Source organism: Penaeus chinensis, chromosome 4 (assembly GCF_019202785.1).
Source record: "Penaeus chinensis breed Huanghai No. 1 chromosome 4, ASM1920278v2, whole genome shotgun sequence".
NCBI classification, from domain to species: domain Eukaryota; kingdom Metazoa; phylum Arthropoda; class Malacostraca; order Decapoda; family Penaeidae; genus Penaeus; species Penaeus chinensis.
The window spans coordinates 5,667,802-5,670,301 of NC_061822.1; the positions used below are offsets into that span (position 1 = coordinate 5,667,802).

Below are 2,500 nucleotides of genomic sequence, written 5' to 3' on the forward strand. Positions count from 1 at the left end.
TCCCTCTTTCTCCATTTCTTCATTTCCCTCCCTCTTTCTCCATTTCCCTCCCTCTTTCTTTCTCTCTCTCTCTCTCTCTCTCTCTCTCTCTCTCTCTCTCTCTCTCTCTCTCTCTCTCTCTCTCTCTCTCTCTCTCTCTCTCTCTCTCTTTCTCTCTCTCTCTCTCTCTTTTTCTCTCTCTCTCTCTCTCTTTTTCTCTCTCTCTCTCTCTTTTTCTCTCTCTCTCTCTCTTTTTCTCTCTCTCTCTCTCTTTTTCTCTCTCTCTCTCTCTCTCTCTCTCTCTCTCTCTCTCTCTCTCTCTCTCTCTCTCTCTTCTCCTCTCTCTCTCTCTTCTCCTCTCTCTCTCTCTTCTCCTCTCTCTCTCTCTTCTCCTCTCTCTCTCTTCTGCTCTCTCTCTCTCTTCTGCTCTCTCTCTCTCTTCTGCTCTCCCTCTCTCTTCTCCTCTCCCTCTCTCTTCTCCTCTCCCTCTCTCTTTTCCTCTCCCTCTTTCTTTTCCTCTCCCTCTTTCTTCTCCTCTCTCTCTATTTTCCCTCTCTCTCTCTCTCTCTCTCTCTCTCTCTCTCTCTCTCTCTCTCTCTCTCTCTCTCTCTCTCTCTCTCTCTCTCTCTCTCTCTCTCTCTTTTCCTCTCTCTCTCTCTTTTCCTCTCTCTCTCTCTTTTCCTCTCTCTCTCTCTTTTCCTCTCTCTCTCTCTTTTCCTCTCTCTCTCTCTTTTCCTCTCTCTCTCTCTTTTCCTCTCTCTCTCTCTTTTCCTCTCTCTCTCTCTTTTCCTCTCTCTCTCTCTTTTCCTCTCTCTCTCTCTTTTCCTCTCTCTCTCTCTCTTTTCCTCTCTCTCTCTCTCTCTTTTCCTCTCTCTCTCTCTCTTTTCCTCTCTCTCTCTCTCTCTTCCTCTCTCTCTCTCTCTCTCTCTCTCTCTCTCTCTCTCTCTCTCTCTCTCTCTCTCTCTCTCTCTCTCTCTCTCTCTCTCTCTCTCTCTCTCTCTCTCTCTCTCTCTCTCATGAAGTACAGAAGTTAAACTAAGACCTACAAAGAATACAAGGCTGCTAAATGATGCTTATAATGCTGGCTGGAGGTGCAAACTCGTCTTATCACAGCTGACATAATTTTGGCCTCCTTTTGTCTTGATTCTGAAAATATGAATAGATAAATAATGAGATCTGATGTTAAACATAGTACTAATAACCAAAACATAATATTAGTAGGATTTATCCAACTTGCACTTAGGCCTCTCATCTCAACTCACAGCAAGTTCCAGGAGTTGATAAAAACTGAACACTGATAATAAAATTACATAAAAAAAAGTATCTTTGGAAGATCATGCATATTTATGTTTTATGACATCCTCACTGACACCTTCCATAATCTCCCCTTCTGTAGTTATATAAATGTTCTAAATTGCAACAAAATTAAACTAAATGACATGCATCCATATATAATGGTAAGAAAACTGGCTGACACTTCTGTTACGCAAATGATACCAGGATGGCATGTACAGCATGTCCACTGTGATTTTTGTTTTTACATTTATATGCACCTAGATTGATCCAGAACAGCCTAGTTACCAAGGAGAAAAAATCTGGCCAAGAGAATGGGTGATGGGAATGTTTAGTGAAAAAGAATTTGGATGAGGGGTTGGTGACAAATTGTTGTTGAGTAACAGGTGATGGTCTTATTATGAGTGCATAAAGAACTAAGAGTGACACTGACAAACAGGCCTTTAGGAAGGGGCTCCTATAGACTCTCCACCAGTCCATAAGGGTGAAGTTTACTATCCATAAATCATGCCTGGGAGAGGGGCAGCTCTGCAGGCAGGATTCTACCTGATGAGATGATGTGGATTCTGCCAAACAAATGATAAATACAGACCTTTGAAAATGACAAAATGGCAAAAATGCATCTATAGAAAAAGGGCAACTACCTTTGCAAAGAGGCGAAAAGGGGTATTAATACAGTGTGTGTTTGTGTTGCCTGGGACTACAAGCCACACACGAAAGAGTTGCCATTATAGGAATCCTAATGCCTAGATTTTAGTCCACGTACACCTGGATCCAACATCAAGTGGGCCTGCTAATAATCTCCTTGGCACCTATGCACTTGTGGAGCCACCTCTATGCAGATAAAATTCACAAAACCAAACTGCAGTGGATAGTACATGTACCCAGCAGCAATGGGTTACTTTTATAAACAGAAAAGGTAAACCTATTTTTGTTCTACATGGTTATCTTAACAAAATATATATAAGATATGTGGTGCCAACAAGAAGGGGAACTTTCCTTAGCTAGGAAATAAATAATCATGGATTGGTTTGCAGAAGCGAAGATAAATCTTTAGAGTAGGACTGTATCTAAAGGCCCACTGGATTTGGTATTTTTTTTATTTATTAGGATGTCAGTACTTGGCTCAACAAGTGGAGGAGGCACAAGTAAAGCGTTAGGTAATATCAACATATTTTCCACACGGTCTGGGTTAATCTATCCAATATCTTAGCTTCTTAGGATTTCT

The 2,500-nt window shown here is 41.4% G+C and overlaps 1 protein-coding gene across 4 annotated transcripts in view; it reads right to left on the minus strand.

Moving 5' to 3' along the window:
• The window catches only part of LOC125025121, a 13,171-nt gene that overhangs the window by 9,923 nt on the left and 748 nt on the right, over positions 1 to 2,500 (minus strand). For 3 of the 4 annotated variants that reach the window (XR_007114881.1, XM_047613063.1, XM_047613061.1), the window contains exon 2: positions 1,026 to 1,125. Coding sequence is in view for 3 of the 4 variants with exons in the window: in XM_047613063.1 (XP_047469019.1) it covers positions 1,026 to 1,099 (74 nt within the window). In the remaining variant the exon portion in view is untranslated. Of the gene's footprint in view, positions 1 to 1,025; positions 1,126 to 1,705; positions 1,744 to 2,500 lie in introns of those variants that run through there. The other variant, XM_047613062.1, reaches the window with a different exon arrangement.